This window comes from Melanerpes formicivorus, unplaced genomic scaffold (genome assembly GCF_026170545.1).
Source record: "Melanerpes formicivorus ecotype bairdi unplaced genomic scaffold, bMelFor1.0.p_v2 SCAF_20, whole genome shotgun sequence".
NCBI lineage: Eukaryota > Metazoa > Chordata > Aves > Piciformes > Picidae > Melanerpes > Melanerpes formicivorus.
Genome location: NW_027142372.1, coordinates 9746040 through 9772485, shown reverse-complemented (window position 1 = coordinate 9772485; position 26446 = coordinate 9746040). Strand labels below are relative to the sequence as shown.

The 26446-nt window shown below is 53.0% G+C and overlaps 1 protein-coding gene across 8 annotated transcripts in view; it reads right to left on the bottom strand.

Annotated features, from left to right (window-relative positions):
* Nucleotides 1–26446, bottom strand: part of ANKRD11 (ankyrin repeat domain containing 11) — a 172214-nt gene that overhangs the window by 2734 nt on the left and 143034 nt on the right. For all 8 annotated transcript variants that reach the window (XM_068150737.1, XM_068150743.1, XM_068150741.1 and 5 more), the window contains 7 exons: nt 13823–13993; nt 12311–12514; nt 9904–10046; nt 9335–9482; nt 1815–8554; nt 453–551; nt 203–346 (listed from right to left, as the gene is read on the bottom strand). In XM_068150737.1, the coding sequence (XP_068006838.1) occupies nt 203–346; nt 453–551; nt 1815–8554; nt 9335–9482; nt 9904–10046; nt 12311–12514; nt 13823–13993 (7649 nt within the window). The remainder of the gene's footprint in view (nt 1–202; nt 347–452; nt 552–1814; nt 8555–9334; nt 9483–9903; nt 10047–12310; nt 12515–13822; nt 13994–26446) is intronic.

Sequence of the window (26446 nt, the reverse complement as noted above, 5' to 3'; positions counted from 1 at the left end):
CTGAGTCAGCTCAGGCAACCTGGGGAGGGCTCCTGCAACATGTCCTACTGCTGTGTGATATGGTGGGCGACAGGTACCTGAGCAGGGAGAGCATCAGTAACCCTTGCCCACAACCCTCCCTCTGGAAAAACAGTGTCTCCACTGGGATTTCATACAGCACCTCTGAGACCCACCACTCCCCCCTACCAAGACAGGCACTGACCTGATTTTCTAGAGGCATGTTATAGACCTCAGAGTCCAGCAGCATGGTGCAGGCACTGAAGGGCACAGCCTGGTTGGCAATGGTCCTCGCTGCCCGACAATGAACCCTCAGGATCTCCTGCTCACAGGAGACAATCAGCTTCTCCTGAGGAAGAGCAAAGGAAGCAGTGAGCATGGCAGCCTCTGTCTCTCCAGCATAGGAAATGTGGGACCTCCATGCCAGCAGAAATTTCTTTGGAGCACTCCCTTACCCGCTCTATGCTGTGCTGGAGCCGCAGCTTCCCCCGGACAGCTTCCTGCTGCTTGAAGAGCTCCTTCAGTGGCTCTGCCAGCGATGGTGGTGGGGCAATCTGGGGACACAGGACAAGGACAGCAAGGGGTTAGAGCCACCAGTGCTGCTGGGTGAGTACACAGCCTGTGGGGCTCACCATCAAGAGGGGTGTAGACAGCAGGTCAACTCTAGTCCTCTACTCTGACCCAGTGAGGCCTCATCTGGAGTCCTGGGCTCAGTTCTGGGTACCCCAGTTCCAGAGAGACAGGGAACCACTGGAGAGAGTCCAGTGGAGGCTACAAAGATGCCCAGAGCAGTGGTGGAGTCCCTGTTCCTAGAGGGGTTTCAGAGCCATGGAGATGCTGAGGGACACGGTTTAGTGGTGACCTGGCAGGGCTAATGGTTGTACTCGATGACCTTAGAGGTCTCTTTCAACCATAGGTTCTATGATTGTATCTCTGAATGCACTGCAGCACAATGACCCAGAGCAGGTATCCCTCTCATCCCGCTTGCTGCAAGGAACCAAGCCTGCTGTGGTCAGTCATATCAACCCTCCTCCTCCAGGCTGGATCCTGGATGTCCTGCCTGCAGCACTAAGTTCTTTGATGCATCTCTACCAGCAAGTCCACCCCTGCAGCAGAGCAGTGAATTACAGCTCCCACTGCCAAGGAGCGAGTGCTACCAGCACGTCAAGCATCAGAGGTGGGGAACACAAGGGCAGGAGTTGAGAGCCATCCTCTTCCTCAGTCTTCCAGGTTCATTATCCAGTAACTCTACTGCTTCTCAAAGCAGTTTTGCCTTCTAGGCTCAAACCCAGTGGATTCATTGCCCTAAAGCCTGAGCAGATCTCAGGTTCCTAAGCACAGCCCAAGGTCTTCTCTGCACAGAACCACAGAATTGTTTTGGTTGGACAAAAACTAAGATCACTGAATCCAACCATTACCTAACTCCAGCAGGTCATGTCCTAGAATCACAGAGCTGTTTTGGTTGGAAGAAATCTCTAAGATCACCAAGTCCAACTGCTGACCTAACACCACCACGACCACTAAACCATGTCCTGAAGTGCCATGTCCACACATTTTCGAACACCTCCAGGGACGGTGACTCCACCACCTTCCTGGGCAGCCTATTCCAAATGGGTCAGAGGACACATTTACCACACAGCCACCACCCACTTACTCAGGCTTAAGTTTGTCATCATGAGCGTGTTCTAAGAGGAGGATAAAGCCACCAGCACTGCAAGGGTGCTGGTGGTGTACAGGAAGACAATCTGGCTGGGCTTGGAGCAGCAAGGGAGGGCACAGGCCCTGGTGCTGTTGTTCAAAGGACGAAGGTGACTCACCACCGGGATGTGGAGCTTGCTCAGGGGTTTGCCATCCAACAGGTAGGAGCCTGTGTAGGTGACGTACTCAGCGTAGCACTGGGGAGCTTGGGGGGTGATGTAGCAGAGGATTTTCCGCTTCTCTTCGATCTTCTTCCTGATCTGGAGGTACTCAAAGTAGGGGTTGGACCTGTCGCTGTGGTAAGGTTCGATGTCATCCAGTTTGATGGCGTCTACGATAGCTGCCAGTGTCTGCTGTATCATCTCCCTCGTCTGCTGGGTGGAAGTGTTGATCTGCTGCTGCAGCTGCTGGTTGGAGCGCTGGAAGCGGCGCTTGCGCGGGTGCTGGGCCTGGGAATCGTCCTCCTCCGTGATGCGGCCTTTGGCACGGGTGGCGGGCGCCGGGACGGGAGGAAATTCCTTCTCGGAGGCGGCGGCGTTCTGCTTGTTTTGGTTGGCGAGCATCTGAGCCCGGTTCCTGGTAATCCGCTGAGGAATCTCCTCTATTTTGGGTGGCTTGGGAGCTTCTGCTACTGGTTTCTGTACTGGCTCTGCGGCTTCGGCTTGAGTGTTGGCTGGAGGTGCATCTGCCTGGGAGGAAGGGACTTGGCTCCCACCACGTGCTGCAGCTCCTTCCTGTGAGATGCTGCTCTCAGTGCTGGCCGCGGGTGGAGGACAGGGCTGGGAGCTGCTCTCTGCCACCCCACCAGAAGATGACAGGTCTTCGTTCACGGCCTCCACCTCTTTGCTCTCTGCCTGAGCTGACTCAGCTGGGGTCTGCTGGAAAACCTGCGTTTCTGAGTCCTCTCCTCCTTCCTCCTCAGCTACATTCAGTGCTTCTGAGGTGGCCTCTTGAGCAGCTGCTTCTGGTTTCTCCTCCTCTGCCTGTGGCTCTGTCTCCACAGGCAGGACAGCAGCTGCCTGGCTGGCTGGCGGCTCCTCGGGCTCCCCGGACACCACTATGGCCGTGGTCGCCTTGATGATTCCACCACTTGTTTCTGAAGCTGCTGCTGGGCTTTCTTCTACCACTTCGGCCTCGGTCACCTCTGTCTCTGGAACATCCTTGGGCTGGAGAGGCAGCTCTGGGAGCGAGAAGGGGCCGAGGTCCAAGTCATCCTCTGTATTGGTGAAGGGGTCAGGCCACGTTACGGCCTCCTCTGTATTTGCAGGCGCAGCGTTGCTGTTGCTGTTGTTTTCCAAATAGCTGTTTTCTGGTGCGGTGACAACTTCTGCCTGAGGTTCTGCTGGCATACAGGGGGGCTCTGGAGGTATCTCAGGTGCTTCTTCTGGAAGAGGCTTGCAGTTATTGAAGAATGTGTCTAACCTAGTAGGGGACATGTATGAAGCCTGCTCCTCAGCATTTGCTATTTCTGCTGGAACTGCTTCCTCAGCGTCCTCCTTGACTTCATCGAGCCCCGGCTCGGACACTGACAGAGGGTATGATATGGGAGACACGGGGTAGGAAGTATCTGTGGGGATGAAGGCGACTGGCGTGGGATGAATCGGCTCTAGGGAGCAGAGAGGAGGTTTAGGGGACTCAGAAAACCTCTGGGGTGACTTCATCAGAAGCTCTGAGCCCATGGACCAGCTGACAGAGTGCTCTGCTGGGTTGCCCATCAGGCTGGGAGGAATGGCGGTGTCAGGGTTTCTGGGAGGGTTGTCCCAGTCTATGTTGTTTTGCTCAGGCATAGCTGAACTGAAATGGTTTTCTTCAATTGGTGGCAAGTACGTGGGTTCTGGTGGCATGATGGAGGCGGTGGCTTGCTGCTCTTCCGTGGTGTCCAAGGGCATGCCGAGGTCGGGGGGAAGAGCACTTTCTACTGATGGAGCCAGCAGTTCATCTCTGTGTGAGGGGGAGGATTTGGCTTGTAAACCAGAAAAGACACTTTCAGGTGACTGGGCGACCCCACTGACAGCTCCTGGAGCACAGTGCAAAGCCTCCACTTTGGGTGATGAAACTCCATAATCTGGTGAGTAGTACCCAGGAGACAGACACTGGAACTTCTCAGCAGGGACAGAAGGAAGGGGAACTTTCTCCTCCATTAAATGCTGCACCGGAGAGTCATAATTTGACGTGGCCGGGACGCTCTGCTGCCTGAAGAATTTATCTCCGACGCTGAACTCTTCTTCAGGTGCCCTTCTGATATCAACTGAGATGGAGCGGTAGAGGTTGGTGGAGGGGATGGTACGAGTCGGGGTCTGACTGGGGTTCTCGGGGAGCCCGCCAGAGACGTTGGCGTACCTATCGAAGAAGGATGGAGAACAGGCATTCATAGACATGGTGGAGATGGGCAGCGAATGCTGGGAGTCTGCGCACTCAAACATCAGGTCTGTGTAGTCCTCGTTGCTGCAGGAGGGAGTCCTGGGCGTCTGCATCACCTCCTCGTAGCTTGGACAAGAGACGACCGACGCCGGCGTCGGGACTCCCGTCGGCCGGTTCTGATCTGGCCTAGGAGACGCCGGGAGGATCTCCTTCAGCTGAGGACCTGTTATCCAGTCCTTGGAGTCTGTCCCGACAGCGGGCTGTGCCTTGTTTTCTGGTGACAGCATGGGAGTCAGTGGACCCAACTCTTTCAGCTTCTTGTCCTTGAGCTGAGTGTCCAGCGCCAGTGGCTTCTTCGTTGCCAGATCCAGGCTCCTCTTGCGCATGTCCTCTGAGCTCTTGAGTTTGTCCTTTAACTTGGGGTCTCCGGACCTGTGCCTCATTTTCTCCATTTGTTTCATTCTCTCTTTGTGCCTTTTGTGGCGCTCCTCGATTTCCAGGTCTTTCTGGCTCAGCATCCTCTCAAAGCTGGTCATCATCAGGTCACCATCTCCCAGAAGCTTCTCCCTCGGCCGGGCATCTTTCTTGCCGCTGTCTTTGGAAAGGGTTATTTTCTCATTCCCATTGCTTATTTTGATTGACTCCGATTTGTCCTTCTCTTGGTTCTCCTTCAGCTTCTCCTTCAGCTTGGTCTCACCAAATTTGAGGTTGTCCTCCTTTGATTTGTCTTTGAAGGTGGTAACTTGAGGGCTGTCCTTGTCTTTAAGCGCTGACTTTGGCTCATCTTTGTGGTGTTTAAAGAAGCCATCTGCATGTTTGTCCCGATGCTTTTCCTTTTCCTCCTTCCATTTTTCCTTGTGTTTATCTCGCTTCTTCTTCTCTTTAGCTGTGCTGATGGTGCTGGAACTGTAATTCTTTTCTTTTTCCGCCTTCTTTGATAACTCCCTCTCAGAATCATTTTTATCTTTCTTTTCAGAAAATAAGTAATCAATGCCTTTCTCTGGCTCCTCATCAGCCTCTGCCTTCATGTTGTAGGAAGCACTAAAAGCTTCCCCATCCACAGAGAAATCCTTCTCGTAGTGAGTGGAATCCTTTCTGCTGCTGGAGTCTTTGAAGTCTTCTGTTTTTTCCTTTTTCTCTGTCTTCTCCTTCTTTGCTTTTTCCTTCTCGTGACTTTTCTTTGATGAAGATGAGGAATGCCTGTGTCGCTCCTTCTCCTTCAGTTTGTCCTGCAAGCAGGGTAAAGGCAGAGAGTCCTTGAACTTCTCTTCAGTGGCATCAGCAAGAGAAAGGTTAGAAGACTCAAAGAGGCTGGACAGTCCTGGATCTTGTCCTCTGTCTGTGAAGCTGTCAGAAGAGATCTCGCTGATCTTGTCATTGGAGTCATCTCGGTAGTCATTCAGAGCCTCCTCCTCCAGTTTCTCCAGCAGGCTCTTCTCTGACTCTCCTCCTTTCGATGACTTCTTCTCCTTGGAATGCTCTTTCTCTGGCTTCTCCTTGTGTTTGCTTTTCACCTTGTCATCGCTGGCATGTTTCTTCTCCACCTTTTCTGGGAGCTTTTGCTTGTTCTTCTTCTCTTGCGTGGAATCTATGGACGTTCTGTCTTTCCTGTCCTTGTACTTCTCGGCAGAGTCTTTATCTTTCTTCTCTTTGTGTTTTTCAACGGAGCTCTTGTCCTTCTTCTCTTTCCCCCCTTCTGATGTTCCTTTGTCCTTCTTCTTCTCCTTGGAATCCTTCTCTTTCTGCTTCTCTCCGGAATGCTGACGGTCAGAAGAGTACTTGCGGTGCTTGTCGGGGTACACCTCCTTCTCAGCAGCCACCCCCTCGTCCTTCTCCTGCAGACTGTCCAGACGATGCCCCTCGCTTGCAGCTGAGTCGCCGACCTTGAACCCCGTCAGGCTGTAGTCATCCCGCTCGTCCTCGCTCTCGTCGGTGAAGATGTCTGCGATGCTGTACCAGCTCTTCTCCTTGCCCTTCTTCTCCTCTTTTTTCTCGGAGAAGTCCTCTCGATCCGTGGAGAAGTTTTTATCCTTCTTCTCCTTAACCTGGTCGAAGGAGCTCTTCCTTTCCTTGTCTTTGCTGTGCAGGTCTTTGTACTTCTCCTTCGTTTCCTTTTTCTCTTTGAAACTCTTCTCCAGCTCTTTGTCTTTCAGGATTTTCTCAGGGGCAGCTTTTTCATTTTTCTCCTTGTCGCCTTCTTTGGATTTTTCTTTGTATTTTTCTGGCTTCACCTTTTCTTTTTTTTCTTTCTCGGGAGCATCTTTCTTCTCCTTTTCCTTCCCAGAGTGGTGCCTCTCCCAACTCTCCAGAGTTTTACCACTGAATTCAGGGTCTGCCTTTTCCTTGAAGAAAGTTTCGCAGCCGTATTCCTTGAAGTCATCTCGATAGGGCTCCTCCTGCTTCGTTTTGGTATCTTTCCGATCTTTAGAGCCATCGGAGGAATCTTTTCTGTCCTTGTTCGATTCACCGCTGTCTTTTTCTTTCCTCTCTTTGACGCCCTCTGCAGAATCCTTCCTCTTCTTGTCCTTTTCAGGCAAATAACTAGGAGTGACTTTGTGTCTGTCTGTTTGGTCCTTTTTCTTCTCAGAGCTTTTGTCCACGTAGTCCCTCTCTTTCTTCTTTAAGAAAGTGTCCTTTTCGTTGCGTTTCTCGGTGTATTCCTTCTTCTCTTTCATTTTATTGTCCTTTTTCTTGTCTTTAATTTCCTCTTTCACCGGTTCTATGATTAGTTTTGCCACGGTGTCATTTTTAATCTCCCTGAAATCCGTTACTGGAGAATCCCAGCTGTCTTCTCCTTTGAAATCAAAGGATGAATCAGAAGACAGGTCTGAAAACCACCTCTCTTGCTGATCATCTGAAAGGCTGAACTTTGTGTCCTCGCTTTCGGGAAATTGGGTTTTGTTGTTGAACTCATCAAACCCAGACTCATCCCTGTAGAGTTTTTCCTTTTTGCATTTCTCTTTCTCCTCCTTGAAGGATTTTTCTTTCTCCAATTTAGAAACCTTCTCCTCCTTCAGCTCATTCTTCTTCTCAGATTTCGACTGCTTGTCCTTTGACTTCTTCTTTCTCTCCTCCTTGTGTATTCTCGGCTTCTCCTCTTTGGGAGACTTCTCCTTTGAAGGTTTCTCTTTTTCTGATTTACTCAATCCTTCTCTGAAGGATTTGCTCATGTCTTTACTACCATCTTTGACTTTTCTTAGTGATTTCTCCTCTTTCGAGGATTTTCCAGTCTCATCTTTAAACAACCACTCCTTCTCCTCCCCCTTCGCCTTGGGGAGCTTCTCCTCTTTCTTACCATGTTCTCGCTCGTGCTTTAGCACTTTCAGCTTGTTCTCGACTGGATTTTCTGTCTCTACTAACAAGCCTTTCTCAGGCTTTTGCTTAGAGTCCTCAAACTCAAAAGAAAATGTTTTGATGATTTTAATGTCTTGGCTGATGGGACACTGCCCCTTCTCCTTGTTTTTATGTTTGTGTTTTGTTTTATGCTTTTTCACAACCTTCCCCTCCTTGTCTAGCTTTGGGATTGCTCCATCCACATTGCTATGGAATGAATTCTTTTTCTCAGAAACAGTGTTGTGGGAGGTGTTTTTCTTTTTGTGCTCTGGTTTCTTCCTGACTGGCTTTAGCGACTCTAAGCTCGAGTCCTCGGATGAGTAGTCCGACTCGCTCGTCAGCCTCGTCCTGGTGGAGTCCGACAAGGAACTGACATCTGACCAAGCTGGAGAAGATATGGTTTTCCAATTGTCCGTCCTCCAGTGCTTGGAGTGCTGTTCTGTAAGGTTAGGATTATGTTTCTGGGATGCTAAACTCCCATGAGAAGAGGTCGATGAGGCAGACAGAGAGTTAAACAAGGAGGATTCCTTTAGCACTAGCCTGGAGTCCTTTACACAGCTAGAGCTCTGAAGAGAGTCTCTGTCATCCTCCTCACTCTCCACGTTTTCACTCTCTGATTCAGAGGAACAAAATTTGTCATTTTTTTTGCCAAACCGAACCTCTTTGCTTTTTGTCTCCTTCTTCCGCTTCTTTTTCACTTTGCTTTTCTCCTTGGGTGGTTTTGTGCTGGGAGGCTCCCGAATCTTGCTGCTGGGCAGGATCGAGTGGGTCGAAAGCCGTAGCTTCTCCCCTGTCCCCACAGCAACGCTGGTCTCCTCCTCGTCTGAGCTGTCCGACAGGATGCGGTGGGCAGCTTTCTTTGGTGTAATTGTGTTATTTTTAGTATAAGTTTTCACTTCCATTTTGGGTATGGAAATGAAACTGTTTGCTTTAGTCTCTTTTCTGTAATCCTTTTTCAGCAAATGTTTGTCATCGACCGGTGGGACCCGGTCCTGCTCATCGTCCTCATCAAATTCATACTCGTCCTTCACCGGGGTGATGGTTTTGGGGGGCTCCTGGGCCTTGGGCTTGTGCTTCAAACCCTTCTCAAACTCTGAGTCTGTGTTATTGCCATCAACAGAGCTGGAGGGAGCGAAGGAAGGGGCGTCCTCCTCTTCTGAGGTCTCTGCAGAGAGAGAAGAACAAGGTGTTAAGCGCTGCGAGGAGCTTTGGAGAGGGAACATCGTTAATCTGCCGCAGACATGAACCCCTGGGAAAGACCTTCCCACCCCTTTGCCTCACCCAGCCCTTGTTAAACTTGCAGTTGAGAGCTCAAAAAGCTACTTGGGAGATCTTTTGGGAAGGAACAGCTGCCCAGTCTCAAACCTGCACAGGGTGTTCCTTAACACAGCATCCTGGGTGCATCAAAAGACCTTCTTAAGAGGGTTATGGCTGCCCACAGCATAAATCAAACTCCCCATAAAAAGTCTAATTAGCACTAATTAAAACTGCAGCATTCCCTACAGCGGTGACAACTGTGTGACACAACCTGAAACATCAACACCGGCACAGCCGAGCCCGTGCCCTCCAACCGGAGGAGGGATGGGAACACACAAGGTGCACACAAACCTCCTCCTCTCTCCACACAAGCTGGACCATCACCCACAGTTTAAAGGTAGAACATCCATTTACCTGTGATTGGCTTCCAATCCTACATCTTGACTGCACCAGGCAAGTGATCTCAGCGTAGGCTTCCAGGGCAAACAGCTAGAGCTCCCGGAGCTACAGGCTGGCAGTTATGTTGTCTGAATTTGGGTTACAGCTACGGATGGACTCCTGACCGTGGCAGCAGCGTGCAGATATCCTGACAAGAGTCTAACTTCACTGTCCTCTTAAGGTCTCTGTATTAACAGACAGCTGCAGGCCACAAGCATCACTCCCATGTTCATATAAAGGTCAATCTCACCTGTGGAGCTCTCCTCGCTGGAGGGGTATGTGGTCTTTCCCAGGAGCAGATTCACCATGGTGGGAGAATTAGCTACTTTTAGAGGAGTCTCGCCCTTCCTGTTGCTTTGATGAGGGTTCCCTCCATAATGTAACAACAATTTCACCACCTGAAAAGAGAAATTGAGACTTAAATGTGCTCATGGTGCTTCCATTCCAGGCCTTTTGGACAGCTTTCATACGTAACTAACAGGGGGATGTCCTCAAGCCGGACACACCTTACAGTACTAACAGTCACTGATAAGGAGACGAAAATGAGCAACATGAACCAGCCTGGGCAGAAAAGAAGGGAGCAGAAGAAGACAAATGACCATGCTCCCTCTCTAAGTCCAGAAGAAGAAAGAACTGTCCCCTGCACATGGGAACACCAAGTAAAACACTCAGCACTGGGGCATGATAATTTTTGCCTGCTGCACGGCTATCAGATGAGAAGAAATTAACCACGATCCCCATGTCTGCAGAGTTGGCTGCTTGAATCAGCACCAAAAGAGATCACTAAAGACAGAGCTATGAAGGGCAGCAAGAACCAACCTTGAAGTGCCCATTGTTGGCTGCATCATGCAGCGGGGTGTCGTCATCCAACCCCTTCGTGTTGACTTCGGCACCGGCAGCCAGCAACTGCTTTGCCACATCGTAGTAGCCGCGGTTGCACGCCTCGTGCAACGCCGTCCAGCCTGCAAGCAAAGGGACACTCAGGACATGGCTAGCACTTTCAGGGAGGTTAGAGACAGTGAGAGGAAACCTCCATCTACAGAGGCTGCAGGTGAGTCAAGGAGGCTGGGGCTCTTATGGCTGCAATAGTTTTGTCTGCCTGATTCCCTGTGGCACAGCAGGAAGAAACCTGCAGCTCTGCCCTGCTGCTCCAACCAGGTAGTAGATAAAATGATCCTGCTTCTGTGGAGAAGGACCCAGGAGTGTTGGTGGACAACAAGTTGCCCACAAGCCAGCAATGTGCCTTCATGGCCAAGAAGGCTAATGGTCTCCTGGGGGGCATGAGGAAGAGTGTGGCCAGCAGGTCAAAGGAGATTCTGCTCCCCCTCTATTCTGCACTGGTGAGGCCACCTCTGGAGTATTGCAGGTGCTGTTTAGCCTGGAAAAGAACAGCCTGAGGGGGATATTAATGCTCAGCAAGAGCTAAAGGATGGGGCACAAGAGAATGGGGCTGGGCTCTTTCAGTGGTGGCCAGCAATAGGACAAGGGGCAACAAACTGGAACCCAGGAGGTTCCATGTGAACAGAAGAAGAAACCTCTTTGCTGTGAGGGAGCTGCAACCCTGGAGCAGGCTGCCCAGAGAGGTTGTGGAGTCTCCTTCTCTGGAGATTCCAAACCTGCCTGGACACTGTGATCTGGACAACCTGCTGTGGGTGACCCTGCTTTAGCAGGGGTTTGGACTAGATGATCACCAGAGGTCCCTTCCAACCCCTACCATGCTGGGATTCTATGATCCTTTCTGGTCATGCAATGTGCCACTGGGAGATCATCTGCCACACTGGACACAGCCCCGGGAAATGGAAAGGCAAAGTGGAAACCAAGTCCCAAATGCCTTGCCCTTCCAGCTCCTCTAAGGGACACACTGCTCCCAGACCAGGACTGAGCTGTGAGCTGCAGATGTGGCTCTGAAGCAGCCCCTGCACAGACCTCACGAATATTTTCTGTCTGCTCTCCAAAGCAAGCAGCAACACCAGGCCCCAGGCTTCAGGAGGAACCAACCAGAAGGTTTCCCAGTAACGGTGCCTCCATTTCTCAAACAAACCTTGGAAGGGCAGGCAGTGCAATGTTTGATTGTGTTCAAACAGGCTGCTTGGGAGCAGGAGCTGTTTTGAAGTTTCCCAGCACGTGTGCTGATAGCACCGTGAGAGCTTACTCCTTTACCTTCACTGGGAGCACTGGAAAGGGGCAGCTGTGACCAGAATTAATCACAACCCAGGGCTCGGACTTGCACTGCTATTAATCACGCAGGAGGAGGAACGTGCTTTAGCTATTTATAGCCCAAAGATTGTGTGAGAGGGACAGCAATGAGCAAAGTCAAGCTCTTGGATGTGCTGGAGGAGAGGCTGCCTCGTGCTGATTCAGCCCCATCACAGCACTCTTGGCCATCCATCCCACAGCCACCATCTTAGGGCTGTCCCCATCTCAGGCTTGGTTGCAGCCACAGCCCTACATCCAGGCTCCTCGCTCCTCATTCCTTCCACCAGACACAGAAGCTTGGCAGCACTACTGAGACAGAGGTGGTGGTGTCCCTCAGCTGATGGTCAGTATCTCTTCTAATCCAGACACCTGCCTGGCACAGCTGGCAGCCTAACCTTGACCTTCACATTGGCAGCATCAGCAGCACCCCCATGTGTGGTACTTAAATCCCAGAACTCTGTAGGCATCAGACATCTAAGTCTGGAGCAAAGGCTTTACAAACCCACTCTGTGCAGTAGTTTTGTGCAGGTCATTTCTTCTATTTGAAGCAAAAACCTGTCCCCACCTGCCTTTGCAAACCCCCTCCACGCTTCCAAGCAGGCATCCATGTGGAAGGGCACAAGAAAACACAGCAGAGGGAGCTGGTCATGGTGTCAGAGTGTGGAGCCATGGCAGCTCCAGGATCCCCACAGATCAAGCCCAGCCCAGCATCACCACCCTAGATGAAAGCATATCCAGGGTAGAGAGGACAATCTGGGATTTAGCTTCCAAGCTCCAACAAGGGAATTGATGCTTTTTAGAGATTTGAAAAATCTGTAGCAGTTTTGGGCTTTTTTCTAAAGGACAGCCACACTTTTCCTCCCTGCAGGGCAACAACCCCTGGGTTTTGTTAGTATCACCTTCACAGGTACCAAACCCATGTTACCAAGCCACTGCTTTTGCTGGTGGGCCTGCTCTTGGGGGTGAAATACACAACCAGGTGGGGAAAGGTTGGCATCATGGGCTGCCCACCATGCCAGGGGCTGGTTACCTGCAAAGTCCTTCACATTGACATCTGCACCCTCGATGATGAGCTCCTTGATGCGCCGGGCATCTCCTCGGATGGCAGCTCGATGCAGCCGAGTCTCTCCTCGCTCGTTTCTCTTATTTACTTTATCTTTGGTTTTGGAGGCAGAGTTAGGAGTTCCCTTCTGACAAACTGTAGACTGAGAGGGATGCTTTGGTGTTGTGTCAACTGTGTGAAGGAAACAGAATCAAGAACTGTGGATTCAAAGGAAGCACTAAACCCTTAGAGGGAGCTCTTGGAACGCATTTCGTCTCACTTCTCCCCAGAAGTCTCACCACAAGGCGGGCAGCAGAGCCTCTGAAGAGCAGAGAGGAAAGCCTGTGTGTGTACAATGCAGATATTAACTGCAGGCTGCCAAAGCCTGCTGCAGGCACAGAAGGTTTCACTTCAACTTAAGGAGAAACTTCTTTGATGGTGACAGAGCACTGGACCAAGTTGCCCAGAGAGGTTTTGTAGTCTCCTCTAGAGACTTTCAAAACCTGCCTGGATGTGATCCTGATCTAGTAGGTTCACCTGATCTTCAGCAGAGAAGTTGGACTAGATCATCTCCTGAGGCCCCTTCCAACCCCTGCATTCTGTGATTCTATGACACAACTGCAGTGCTTGCAAAGACCGAGGGCAGTTCCATGATTTCACAGCAGACAATGCAGCTCTTTACCCTAACCCCTCAGTTCCTAGGGGAGGTGGCCTTTTATCAAGTCCATGTGAGGTCTGACAGCCCTGGGAGGAGCTGACACAATTCCTGGAAGGACAGCTGAGTGCTGTGAAGATGACACAGCTTTCTGCCTTTGTTTTATTCCTCATGGAACAGCACCACAAGCAACTAGCTTGGTGCTAACAACAACAGAGTGCATGGCTAAAAGCTTCAGTGTTGGAGTGCAGGATGCAGATGTGAGCACACAGATAGCAGGGCCTCTAAAAGCCCCGGGGGGGCGGGGGAGGGTCACGGATTCAATAGCTAAAGATGACCAAAATACAAAATCCGTGGTGAACGTGCTCCAGCTGCTCCACATCTCAGGCTGCAGCTGCAGTGCTTACATGTCTTCTCCCTCTCCACATGAAGACACATTAAAAAACCCATGGAGAAGGATATTGCAACTTTAGTCACAATATTCTCCTACTGAGCCTGAAAACATGAAGCTCTTGATGTGGGGGAGGCTCTGCTGGAACCAAGGCTCAGTGGTGGCCTTGATTGGGCTCATGGAACATCTTCTGCTGGAAGAAGGAAGGGTGGCCACAGCCACATGTGAACCCTGATGGCATCTACATCCTGCTGCCCTGCTCCAGCATCCCACCCTTGGTGCTGAGAGGAGACCCCTGGGAGCAGCACACCCCGCTCCCCGCCCCGGGCAGCTCCTCTCTGCTGCTGGTGAGGAGCACCTGAACCACCTGGAGAGCCCAGGGACAGGGCAATTGCAAAACTCTTGCTGCAAGCTCTGCCCAAAGCCCCAAGCCAAACCACCCTCTGGATCTCACCTGGGCTGTTTGCAGACTCTTCTGCTGTCATCTGCATAAGGAGAGCAACTTGCTGGCGCTCGGAGAGCGGGTACCCTGCCCGGATGCCCGAGAGGCCCATGCCGAAGAGCAAGCCAGGCTTCCTGGTGGCAGGCTCCTTCTTAATCCTCTTCCGCTCTGGACCCTGCTTTTCTGCAAGCACAGAAGCACAGGCTGTGAAGGGCACTGCAGCCAAACCCCATGTCCATTTCTAAGCAAAGTGCTCTCCAGCTCTGTTGTCTCGTCTCAAACTGAAAAGCCTACAGTGAAGGACTCAGCCCTGTGGTGGAAGCACTGGTTCCTGAGGCAGCTACCCAGGATCACACCACTGAGACTGCTGCTTCTCACCAGCTCTTCAAACAGCCTCTCCCAGTTCTCCCCCCACCATCACAGACTAGCACAAGATAGAGGGAGCAGGTCCTTGGTGGGGTCACTGCCAGTACTGTACCTTCCATCTCACTTCTAGGAGTCTCCATTTCATGCCATGGTGCTTTGAGGAGCATATGCAGCCTTACACCATCACAGCATGGCCTGAACTGGAGGCATCTACAAGCACCAACAGAGTGTACTAACAAGATAGAGGCTGACAGCTTGGAAATGTTGCCATCTCACCCCCCCCATCTTCATCAAACCAAAGACTCTGCAGGCCTAGGGAGCACTGGGTTGACCCTCTCCTCCCAAAGTGGTGCTTCCAGCCTAGCACAGAGCACCAACCCGCAGTCAGCCAGTTGCCACTTAGCCACATCTACCCCTACACCCCTCTGAAAACATCCCAAATGAACAGAAGGGAATAAACTCCCATGCCCAGCTTGTCAGCCTCCAAAACTCAGCCTGATGTTGGGTCTCCTAAATCACCCAGCTACAAAGGCCAGAGCCAGTACTTGCTGCTGGCATGACACGTGGGCAAGGATGAGAAGAAACCCCAGCCTCTCCCAGCACCTCCAGTGACCCAAGCTGTCTCCTACCTCCCAGCTGTCCTAACTCCCCCCCAGGAAGTCTAAGGAAGAGATGGTGTGAGTGGGTGGACAACCCAGCTTTGCTCAGATCCCTTTCTAAGCACCAGCAGAGTGTGTAACTGGGATAGCTGCAGGGCTCCCGTCGGGTGCTCTTGGCAGCCACAGCTCCAATGATTCTCAAACACCGCTGTTGTGAGCAGCTCCCTGTCCTCCCATCTCATGCTCCAGTGCCACTTTGAATCAGGCTGCTTGAGAAACTCGAGCACTAAACCCCCCTTGCTGCACCACCAACACACAGATGAGCTGCTCAGAAGCTCCCCTGTGAATGGAAACGCTGCTCTCGAGCCCACCGCATTCGGTCTTGGAGAAAGGAAATCCTGCCTGCGACTTCGAGCTACACACGAGAAAGGAGTTTTGTGTCCAACGTCCCCCCAGCCACCAGGTCCTGCCAGGATCAGCCCCACCAGGGACTGCTAGGCGCTGGGTTACTGCCAGAGGACAGGAATCAAGAAGGTTATTTATCACAGCAAGCACCCCCTGAAGAGGAACGCTGTGAACTGGAGCGCTTCCACGTGGGCTGCTGCTGCTACGGACACCAAGAATTCCAGCTCGCTTCTAGCCAAACATTTGACTCTAAACACGCTTGTTATTTTGCTGAAGATGTTTTGAGAATCTGCAGAGAGCGTCAGAGGGATGATACAAGCGAGTCTGCAAACAAGTAAAGGTCTGATAACGTTCTCCAAGAAACCAAGGCTGCAATTCCCATCAGCCAGGGAGGAGAAGTAGCTGGAGCCCTGGAGCAGGCTGCCCAGAAAGGTTGTGGAGTCTTCTTCTCTGGAGAGGTTCCAAGCCTGCCTGAACATTGTGATTCTGGGCACCCTGCTGTGGGTGACCCTGCTTTAGCAGGGGGGTTAGACTAGATGGCCACAGAGGTCCCTTCCAGCCCTCAGCATGCTGGGATTCTGTGAAAATCCACTAAGCCCAGGCCCCAGCTCCAGCATCCTAAATCTGGAAGTCCAAACTGTGCGAGGAGATGGAGCGACCCAAGAGGATTCATAGCATCACACAGATGGAACTTGAATGGATTGAGGGACCAGCTGCACCCTGTCTCTTCCCTACCACCTGTGCCAGAGCAGGGTCCAGTAGCCTGGGGGAAGGCAAATCCTGCAACCTGGCTCTGCTCAATCACTCATATTTGTGATGTTGCCCAACTCAATGTGGGTCACTGGCACAAGGCTCTGCCTTTGTACAAAGTCCAGTGGGTCAGAAAAAAACACCAAGGGACAGAATGGTTTAAACCTGATCACTGGTCTTTGGGCCCAACACAGGTTTCCTCCTTCATTCACCAAGCTGCCAGCAGAGTCAAAGTCTCTGGCAGACGAGTGCGGCAACGTGTGGGGATCCTCTCATTGTCTCCACTGCTCCAACTTGATTTGTACCACCAGCAGCAAGCAGCCAGCTCCCAAAACCTTTTCCCATGCACAGAACTGCCATCCTCTGCTGCTCTCCTGCTTCAAAGGTCTCATCCAGAGCAGGTAAGAGACAGACAGACCTTTTATCAGGGCCTTTTGTGACAGGAGAAGGCTTTGAAACCACAAGAAGAAGATTTAGACTAGAGAGAATTTTCGACACTGAGGGTGGTGAGCCACTGGCCCAGGTTGCCCAGAGAGGTGGCAGATGCCCCATCTCTGGAACCATTCCTGGTCAGGTTGTTTGTGGCACTGAGCAGCCTGCTCTAGTTGCAGATGTCCCTGCTGACTGTAGGGTGGTTGGACCAGATGGCCTTAAAAGCTCTCTTCCCACCCAAACCATTCCAGGATTCTATGATTTCCACCAACCCTGTGCTCCTGGAACCTTGCCCACTGAAGAAATAACATCCCTGTCCCAGGGAACCTTTTCAACCAGCCAGCATGGGGCACCCCTCTTCAAACACACCCCTGGAAACATGTCTGTGCAGGGAGGAGAGCCCTGCTCCAATTCTCCAGAGCCACGTTCGGTTACCCTGGCAGCCGTAACTGAGCTACAAGATGAAATCAGATCACAGGGAAGTGGAGAAGTTTTTAATGGCTTAAAATAAAATTTAACTCAACATGCTTATGGTAGGAAAACAATTTAGCCTGGGCAGGTCCAGGAGCCACGTGGCCATCTAGACATCCTCGCCCCAAGCACCAGGACACTTGCCCAGCACACACAGCACCTTCCTCCTCCTCACGAGGCTCTGAGTTATGGTTCAGAGCAGGTTGGTTAAACCCAGCTCGGCCAGGATTGGCTTCTCCACATCAAGCCATGACACGAAGTGGGCCACAGACAGATACTCAAGGAGGCCCCTCCTTGGCCAGTGCCAGCAGGCAGTGTAAGGAGGGTATGTGGCAGAGGGGCTGCTCCATGTGCAGGTGTGGAAGGAGCCACAATCAGAAGACAAACACATCTGTTAATACAACCCAGCTGCTGCGAGTTGTCAGCAAGAGCCTCTGATTGGCCCAAACTGATGACCAAGTTCAACCAAAAGCCCCTAAACTCTTCTCAATTCCGCAGTGGCAGAAATTTCCTCCTCCACAGAACATTTCACATCAAGAGCATGTGATCAACAGGATAAAAATAAACGGGAGAGCGGCTGCCGCGCTCTCGCCCGCTGCGGGGAGGCAGCTGAGGACTCTGGATCCTGCACGCTGCCAGCAGGAAGGCAGCAGCCCTGGCACTCTGTGGGACCCTGGTGCTGGAGGATCCCACCCAGCCCTGTTCTCCGTGGCACCTTGCTCCTCGGTGGCTCCTCCTGCCCTGCAGGAAAGGGATTTCCTCCTCCAGTGCAGAGCTGTGCTCAGCCTTCCCCCTGAGAGCTGCGGGGTGGAAGCAGCAGAGCACAGCACCAGCCCCTCCGCAGTGAGACTCCTGCCTGCCGCGGCACACAGCTTAATCCGACCTCTCTCAGCGTTTGGGGGAAGTAGGTCGCCGGCTGCTCCTCCTGCACTGGTTGCATAAGGAGCAGCACTGAGCCCAGTGTCTGACTGTCCCCCTGGACTCAGCACTGAGGAGGCCACACCTCAAATAACGGGTTCAGTTTTGGGCCCCTTGCTCCAAGGACAATAAGCAGATGGAGAATGTCCAGAGGAGGGAAGCAAAGCCTGTGAAGGGTCTGGAGAACAGGTCTGGTGAGGAGCAGCTGAGGGAACTGGGCTTGTTCAGCCTGGAGCAAAGAATGCTACAACTCCCTGAAAGGAAGTTGGAATCAGGTGGGGGTTGGTCTCTTCTCCCAAGGAACAAGTGATAGGACAAGAGGAACCAACCTCAGGTTGCCCCAGGGGAGGTTTAGGTTGGACATGAGGAACAATTTCTTCCCCAAAAAGGGGAGGGCTGTCAAAGCTTGGCTCAGGCTGCCCAGGGCAGTGGAGGAGTCCCCATCCCTGGGGACCCCCATGAAGATGTGGTGCTGAGGATATGGTTTAGTGGTGACCAAGCAGTGCTTAGGTTAAGGGTTGGATTTGATGATCTTGGAAGTCTTTTCCAACCAAAATGATTCAATGACCCCTTGATGGCTCCCAGTGCTGACACAAGTCCTGGTGTGGACAGCATGCCAGCCTCAGGCTGCCTGCTCAGGTAGAAGCAAAGACTCTAAGAAGATCTGAAACATGAACAGGAAGAATGGGAGAAGGAGCTTCTCCCAGTGGATATGGGTCATGCTGTTCTACCAGCAGCTTTGCTTCCCATGCTCAGCAGAAGAGCCCAGCCCAGGAAGCCTCTGGGCTGCTTTCCCTGGCCCTGGCTGCTCCCAGGCTAACAGAGCTGCAAATGTGTTTTATTTCAATCCACAATTTACTCAGAATCCAATTTGCAGTAGATTTAAAGGGAGCACCTGCAAGAAGATCTCTTCTCAATGGCATCGAGTGCCACCAGCTCCTGCAGCTGTTCCTTTGCTCATTAAATGCTTTTCTCCAGCACCTTGCAGCAATGTGGAGCACATCAGGAGAAAGGCTGTGAGTGGGTAAAGCCTCAGCAAACAGAACACAGGCAAGGCCAGTCCCTGCATGGATGCACAAAACCCAGAGGCACAAGGGGGTGTGCAGGCAAGGAGCCCCCTTGCTATGGTCACACTGGACCCCAGTCTGGTGGGGGTTGGAAGAGACCTCTGAAGATCATCCAGTCCAACCTCCCCGACAAAGCAGGGTCACTCAGCACGTGTTGGCCAGGATGATGTCCAGACAGGGCTGGAATGGAGCTTCCTCACTCCAGAGAAGGTTATCTCACAGCTGGTCACCAGAGATGGTGGCTGGACCATGCACCCTGATCCTAGTGGGACCACAGTGATGAGCTGTGAGCCTGGCCAGTGAGGAGCCACTCCTCCAGGCTGCTATTTTTAAAGCAGCCTCCTGCAAAGCTCTGGAGCAGAATGCAGCCTGGCACTGCTGTGCTTCCAGTCGGGAATCCTGCTCGGCTCTTCCCCGGTGCTGACGTGAGCAGGAACTGCACAGGCGGCTTAAAGGGGAAAAGCAGGATCCCGGCAGGGCTGCGGCTGGAATGCAGCCGGGCAACCCAGCACCATCAGGCACTACAGGAGCAGGTTCCCAGGACCAGGAGGCCTGAGCATTAGCCTGCAGCTGGTTCTCATGCCCAAAGTAAGATTCCAAGCTCATGCAATGCTCACACTGCTGCAACAGGGAGCAGAAATCCTGGGCTGCCGGAAGCCCATTGGTGGTGCTGGGGAGGTCCCAAGGTAGGTGCTGCTTTGCATCAGGGATTTGGTGCTGTGGGGCTGGCTCTGTGTGCAACCCCCAAACTCCTGGTCCTAGCCAAGATGGGAGAGAGGAGTGAGAAGGAACTGACAGTGCTGGTGAACAAGTCCACCATGAACCAGCAGTGTGCCCTTATGGCCAAGAAAACTAATGGTCTCCTGTGGTGGGTTCTCCTCCCACTCTGCTCTGCCCCAGTGAGGCTACATCTGAAAGCCTGTGGCCAGTTCTGAGCTCCTGGGTTCAAGGGAGACAGGGAACTATGGGAGAGAGTCCAGCAGAGGCTACAAAGATGCTGAGGGCCTGGAGCATCTGTGTGAGGAGGAAAGGCTGAGAGACCTGGGGATGTTTAGCCTGGAGAAGAGCAGCCTGAGAGGGTGCTCAATGCTCAGCAAGAGCTAAAGGGTAAGGGGCAAGAGGATGGGGCCAGACTCTTGTCAGTGAGGCCAAGCAACAGGCACAAACTGGAACCCAGGAGGTTCCATGTGAACAGGAGGAGAAACTTTGCTGTGAGGGTACTGGAGTCCTGGAGGAGGCTGTCCAGAGAGGTTGTGGAGTTTCCTTCTCTGGAGAGATTCCAAACCTGCCTGGACATTGTGATCCTGGGCAAAGTGCTGTGGGTGACCCTGCTTTGGCAGGGGTTTGGACTGGATGATCTCTAGAGGACCATTCCAACCCCTATCATTCTGTGATTCTATGAGAGAAGCAAGGAAGGGAAAAGAAAAGCTTTGTGTTGGAAGAATCTTCCTCGAGCTCTGGGCAGGCTGTCAGGTTGTGGGGACAGGAGCTCCACACCAAAGCCGTGCAGGAGGCCGAGTGTGCAGTTCCCTGTAATGCCAAAAGCGTCCGTTGGAGCTGCTCTGACATGACACCACAGGCAGGAGAAGGTGGGACCCTGAGGAGAAATACCATTCCCAAATAAGCAGCTGGGGCTGCACAGCCGAGCGCTGCACGGAGGAACCAGCTGCCGGCTCCGCTGCCGAGCAAGCAGGCAAACAAAAGATCAATGAGAATCAATGAGAAGGGCACAGGCAGCAACCGAGCCTGCACTGCACCCCCCAGGGACACACACCAGCCTCTTGCTGTCCCCAGCCACAGCCTGGTGTGTGTAAGAGAGACTCATTTTCACTGCAGAAGTTGTAGGGCATGAAACCTTCTGGCAGCTCCGAGAAGGGGAAAGCAGCTTTAACCCCAGCGTGGGCAGCCCTGAGCCCCAACACACAGGGGTGCTCAGAGGGCATCTGCAGACATGGGCCAAGGCAGAATGACCACACGTAAGTCATAACCCCACTCCCTGGGGCTGTCCAAGACCTGGTTGGATGAGGCCTTGAGCAGCCTGGTCTGCTGGAAGGTGTCCCTGCTCATGGCAGGGTGCTGGAGGGAGATGATCTTCAAGGTCGCTTCCAATCCAAACCATTCTGCAATTGTAGGAGCTGAAAAGCAGCATGGTATGAACATGTCCTGAGGCTCTGGGGGCATCCCAGAACTGAAAGAGAAGCACCCAGGAGAGCAGCAGCGGTGTGAGGTGGGAGGCAGCACAACAGCACAGGCACATCAACAAGAGAGGGCAGCAGGTCAGCAGAACAGAAGGCAAGAGAGTGTGAGGCTGTGGAGAGCACGGTGAAAAGGGCCAAGGGGGCTGGCATGATGGCATGGAGACCACCACAGGGCAGAGGAACATGGTGTGCTTGGGCTGGAGAGCTGCACCTGAGGGCAGTGCAGGGAGCAGGTGGGTGTTGCACCGTGGTTCATGGACACACTATAGAGCTGTGGGGCAGACAGGAGGTGATGGTTGCTTTTTTGGCCAAGGAAAGGAAAAGAAACCAAGAAGGAAAATGAGAGATGTTGTAGCAGGGTCTCCTTCAGCAGAACAGTGACAAAGCACCCTGAGCTGCTCCTGCTTCCCAGTCTAAAGGATGGAGAGGGTTCTGAGCCAGACCTCATCCTGCATGGCTAAGGTGAAGGGATGGTGGAGATGTCAGCAGAAGAGAGGTGCTGGTGGGAGGAACAAGGCTGTTTATACCCACATCAGGGCCCTGTGCATGGGGCTGAGCTCACCATCCTCACCACTCCTCCCTGTTCCCTGGGAACAGAGGACTCAACAGGCCCTGACCCCAGTGGTTGGAGTGGTTTTTAAAGCATGACTTGTCCAGAGAGCTGTGTGACAGAATCACAGAATCGTTAAGGTTGGAAGTCAACCCAACACCACCGTGCCCACTAACCCTGTCCTGAAGTGCCATGTCTACATGGTTTTTGAACTCCTCCAGGGATGGTGACTCCACCACCTCCCTGGGCAGCCTGTTCCAATGCCTGACCAAAACCAGAGGTTTGCCTGAGCCCTGCAGATAACACAGTTGTGCAAAGATGTGTGAAGCATCTTCTCACCCGAGCGGCCACTGGGCAACAAACCCCTGTGGGAAAGAGCTGAGAGGCTCAGATCAGAAACAACAATCTCCATGCTAAATGTGAATCATTCTGAGACACCAATGTTCAGGTCCAAACATTTCAATTCCCAACAAACAGAAAGAGGTGGAGGAAGGAGGCTGGGGAGAGGAGGCTGGGCACACCCAGCCAGCCAGCCCTCCCCTCTTGGGAGCAGGACATTCTGCAGACAGCGCTGACAGAAGCTCCGGGATGAAGGAAAAAGCCATCATTGATAGATTTTGTTTGGTTCACAGAGACACAGCACACTGCAACCTCTCACTCTGCATGTTAAGGAGGTGATGAGGGGCAGGGGGGAGGAGGGAGATTTATAGCAGCTCCCATCATAAAGCGACCTGCTTTGCTGCACAGCCCTTCCCAGATGGCTGCTGCAGCCAGGGAGGTTCTCAGGGGGATCTGGAGGCTGGTGCTTGCCAGGCTGGCCACACTGTACCAGCTTCACAGAGCCCAGTTCAGAAGGGAGCAGCTCTGACATGCACTCTCTGCTCGGTTGTTAGGTGAGAACAGTTTCTTGATTATTTTAGTCAAAGGACTGAAGTGATAGGAGCAAAGAAAAGCCCAAAGCAGGGGGGGCCCAGCAGAGCCCCCAGCTGCACACAGCAGAGCCCCCAGCTGCACACAGCAGAGCCAAGCCAGCCATGGGCACAAATGGGCAGGTTGGGGGAGCAGAAGCATTTGGTAAGAAAGCTGCCAGAGATTTGCTTCTCACAGATTCCCTCTCACCAGCCCCACAACTTGTGAGGAGGCTGTTCCCATGGAACGTCCCTCAGCACACTCACAACCCCTGAGCCAGCTCCAGGAGAGGACCATGGTTTAGGTCAGCTGATTGATCCAGCTTTTTCCAACCCCGTAATTAGTGTCACAGAACATACTCAGTGGATTAGCATGAAGGAGGCTGTGGTGCAGCAGAAGTTTTAAGCTCCAAGGCGAGTTCCTGCTGACCATACCCATCCCAGCAGCACCTCCCTGACCCACTGCAAAGCCCACATGAGCCAGCACCATGCACTCCCAGCCCAGAGTCAGCTGTGTGCTGGGCTGATCGCCAGCAGCGTGAGCAGCAGGTGGAGGGAGGGGATTCTGCCCCTCTGGTCTGCTCTGCTGAGACCCCACCTGCAGTACTGGGTCCAGATCTGGGGTCCTCAGCACAGGAGCTGTTGGAGCAGGGCCAGAGGAGGCCACAGCAATGATGCAAGGGCTGGAATTCTTCTGCTGTGAAGCCAGGCTGAGAGAGTTGGAGTTGTTCAGCCCTGAGAAGAGAAGGCTCCAGGCAGACCTTGGGGCCTTCCAGTGCTCAAAGGGGCTGATCAGCTGGGAACAGACTTTCTAGCAGGGCCTGCTGTGACAGGATAAGGGGTGATGGGTTTAAACTAAAAGAGGGAGATTTAGATTGAATGAAGACATTTTCTACACTGAGGATAATGAGACCCTGGCCCAGGTTGCCCAGAGGGGTGGAGATGCCCCATCCCGGGAACTATTCCAGGTCAGGTTGTCTGGGGCTCTGAGCAACCTTCTCTAGTTGCAGATGTGTCTGCTGACTGTACAGGGGAGGGGCTAGATGGGCTTTAAAGGTCCCTTCCCACCCAAACCATTCCATGATGCTATGATTCCTCAGCTGGCTGCAAGCCCCTGGGCTCCCAGACAGCCCTCAGGAGTCAGGGGAAGTTTGTCATGAACAGATTTCCTCAGAAGACTTGCTGGGGTTGTGTCTCTCTTGCTCCAAAAGCAAACCCCTCCTGTGCTAAGCTGGAGCCCTGGGGTGAGCACTCAGCTCTCTGCAGAGGGGTAGAAGCACCTTCAGCAGTGGCTGCTCCCTGAATAAATAGGTGGTGGGGTCTAAATAAATCAAGGTGACTGCAACACAAACCTCAGAGACCTGCTGCCTGCTCAGGAAGGGAGCTCAGGGAGTTGCTGACCATCCCAAATTAGAAGGGAGCTGGATGGAGGGACATTGTCCCAGCCCCACAGCAGTGCCAGCCCACAACTGAGGATCACCAACACCCTCTCCAAATGTCAGCAGAGTGTGACAGGCAGCTGGGAGGGGTGGCAAGAGATGGCAAGACGTTGGGTACGTGGGAGGGCTGGGGACATGGAGTAGTTCCACCAGCTTACTGCTTCATCATTCAAGAACACAAAAGCAGGCATTGCTTTTATTTCTTGTTTCAAAGCAGGAGACAGGACAGCTGAAGGACCTTCACCCTTGCTGCAGATCCTGTTAGGATCTCAGGCCACATTACCCATTTCTCCTCCCCATCCACAGCCTAGTCACCTATCCCCACCCTGCCCAGGTGAGATGACCCTCACAAGCCACAACAGAGGTCACAACAGATGCCCATCACAAGCCACAACAGAGGTGACAACAGATGCTGATGATGCCATTGTTGAAGCTGCTGTTTGCCAGCTCCAGAACAGGATTCTCCTCTTGCTGTGCACCACAGCAGGTCCCTCACCTCCACCAGCCATGGGCATCACCACCGCTGCCTCCCCAGACACGGCAGCACCGCCTGCCCTGACACTTGGCTCAACTCAAACGGCTTTGGCAGCAACAACAACAAAACTATCCAGAGATGCCGAGAAATCCCGTGACCAGAAGCCACAATGTTGTAAACCACACACTGGTCACCATTCCCAGCCCAGAGAGAACAGGAGCTGTGAGGAGCTGCTGCTGGGCCAGCACTAGATTCAAATGGCATGCAACCCACTGAAGATCTCCTTTTGTGGTATCTTCAGCTACACTCAACCTCCTCCACCTCCCCCTGCTCCTGTCCTTGGAGAGGCTGCAGGGTCAGAGCTGCCAGGGACACAGAAGTCTCCATGACAAAACCCTTCAAAATTAGCATTTCTCTGGTGTTTGGGGAACTTTACACAAGTGAAGCATCTGGTTTGTCACCCCTGCCAGATCTACAAGATTTCACACAAGACCAAGGAGCAGCAGAAGCTGAAGGACTGGAGGCACAAAAACCCAGCAGCAACTCCGCAAAGGTAAAACAAACTCCAGTGTGCTTCTCACTTCTCCTAAGTGTCTGAGGAGACAGACCTTCTGCACACAGCAAGGTAAGATGGCACCCAGCACCACTGCAAACCCACAGCCTTGACCCAGCCTTGCTCAGCTCTTGCCAGCTCCCAGGGAGACCTGCCAGAGGCCAAAACTAACTCAGAATCCCAGATTCCCATCACAGAAAGGGCTGGAAAGGACCTCTGGAGATCATCTAGTAGAAGCCCCTTGCTAAAGCAGGGTCCCCCATAGCAGTTTGCCCAGGATCACAATGTCCAGGTGGATTTGGAACCTCTCCACATTAGGACATTCCAAAACCTCTCTGGGCAGCCTGCTCCAGGGCTCCAGCACCCTCACAGCAAAGAAGTTTCTTCTCCTGTTCAGATAAAACCTCCTGGGGTCCAGTTTGTGCCCACTGCCCCTTCTCCTGTCAGCTGGGCACTACTGACAAGAATCTGGCCCCACCCTCTTGCCCCCCACTCTAGCTCTTGCTGAGCATTGAGCAGATGCCCTCTCAGGCTGCTCTTTGCAGGCTGAACAGCCCCAGGTCTCTCAGCCTTTCCTCCTCACAGAGATGCTCCAGGCCCTTCAGCATCTTTGTAGCCTTGCAGACTCTCTCTAGTAGCTCCCTGTCTCTCTTGAGCTGGGGAGCCCAGAACTAAACCCAGGACTCCAGATGAGGCCTCACTAGGGCACGGAGCTCTGAGACCTGTATTAATTCCCAGCTGTCCCTGCTGACAATTAAAGTCCTGGCAGACTCAAGCCAAGGGACTCGTACAAGCACGCAGACTGGGAGAGACCTGTACTACCAAGAACTCAAGTGACAAAGTGGCCCCCAGCTGAGGAAGCTGCCCCCGGCAGCAGGGGACGCAGCGGGCGCCGGCGCTGTGGAGCTGCCCTCCGAGCGGCAGCCCCTGCTGCGGCAGGCAGGCCGTGGAGCGGCAGCGGAGCCGCTGGGCTCCCTGCCGGCTCTGCTGCTGTTGAGTCAGCCTCATGACTCAGCGCCGCAGCCACCAGCACCACCAGCCTGCTGCTGTGCCCAGCTCCGTGCCAGCCACCCGTGCCCACCTCTGCCAACACCTCCCCAGCAGGACCGTGCCCTTCTCCCTGCCGTCTCTGCAGGATGCTCCTTCTCGGTGCTTGTTAATCCCACAAGTTCCTGACATTCCTGGTCTTTCTTTCCTCCTTGCACAGCACCCAAATGAGTAGCTGCAGGAAGCCTCAGAAGCTGCTGAAATAGCTGGGGAAAAAGCCTGGCTGAGCTCATCTGGTGGCTGCCAGGCAGCAGGTAGGAGCTCGTCAGCATCTGTGGATGTGGCAAGGCGCTGCACGAGGGGAAGGAGGAGGACGGAGGAGAAGTCTCAGGCGGGGAGATGCTGCTCCCGCAGTGCTGGATCTGTGACACACACAGTCTGGAGCCTCACAGATTCATGCAGGGTGGTTTTTTCCCTTCCTGAAGACAGTTCCTGGCCATACTCACTGGTCCTGTGAT